This window comes from Cucurbita pepo, unplaced genomic scaffold (genome assembly GCF_002806865.2).
Source record: "Cucurbita pepo subsp. pepo cultivar mu-cu-16 unplaced genomic scaffold, ASM280686v2 Cp4.1_scaffold004153, whole genome shotgun sequence".
In the NCBI taxonomy this organism is placed as follows: domain Eukaryota; kingdom Viridiplantae; phylum Streptophyta; class Magnoliopsida; order Cucurbitales; family Cucurbitaceae; genus Cucurbita; species Cucurbita pepo.
The window spans coordinates 1-877 of NW_019650141.1; the positions used below are offsets into that span (position 1 = coordinate 1).

Below are 877 nucleotides of genomic sequence, written 5' to 3' on the forward strand. Positions count from 1 at the left end.
GTTGCAATTTGTAGCTCCTATTATTGGGAACACTTCACTGTTAGTATTAACAATATGATTGCATCGACATTAGATTAAAAATTTAACTTTGTGTCTAAAATGCTCATAAATTTAAAATTTTTCGGACAAATCCCGAAATTTAATGTTTGAGAACATTGCTTACCGTGATTTGAGCTTTAATCTCTGCGACAGATAGCAATGGTTTTGCATTTTCATCTTTGAGTGAAATAAGGATATCGAGAATGTCGTCATTGGCCTCTTCCAATTTTTCATCTTTCCATCTTTGAACTCTCTCGTCTATAATGGGTTCATCGTACTTTTGAACGACATTTAACGCATTCTTCATAATTTTTTGATGTCCATCTAAATCAAATGGCTTCAACCAATGCATGAAATCCGATATAGAAAATGCATTAACATGCTTAAGAATTGTCAACAATGCTTGATTATGCTCTTCTTCTTCAAAAGTTGGACCTCCATCTTCTCTCCCTTTGCCATAGTATCTTCTACTGAATAGCATTCTTCTGATTATGTTACCACAATAATGTTGTGTTATGCTTCTAACATTAACCACGGCTCCATCTCTATTACTTGTTTGGCTGAAAATATAGCGTAGAAGAGTATCAGCTTCGGCATTTCTATGGCCAAGCATTCGATGTAGAGTTGATGAATTGAGTATTTCTGATGCAAGAATTCTTCTCATCTTCCTCCATTGTCCTCCCAAAGGTGAAAAGGCGGCGGTAAGATATCGATGGCTTAAGATATCGACCGTGTTGGAAATGGAAGAACGTGACGCAAAGATTGAATCATATGTCTTAAGAAATTCAAGAGAAAGTTGTGGAGAAGCCACAGGGATTATGTAAGTACTTCCAAGACG

At 36.1% G+C, this 877-nt stretch overlaps 1 protein-coding gene across 1 annotated transcript; it reads right to left on the reverse strand.

The window, feature by feature from the left end:
* Window positions 1–5: 5 nt before the first annotated feature.
* Window positions 6–874, reverse strand: LOC111787020 (isoleucine N-monooxygenase 1-like; the record flags this gene model as incomplete). Its single annotated transcript, XM_023667195.1, has 2 exons — window positions 6–17; window positions 164–874. Coding segments are annotated over 2 exons (723 nt in total), but the record flags the coding sequence as incomplete, so codon positions are not given.
* Window positions 875–877: the final 3 nt, after the last annotated feature.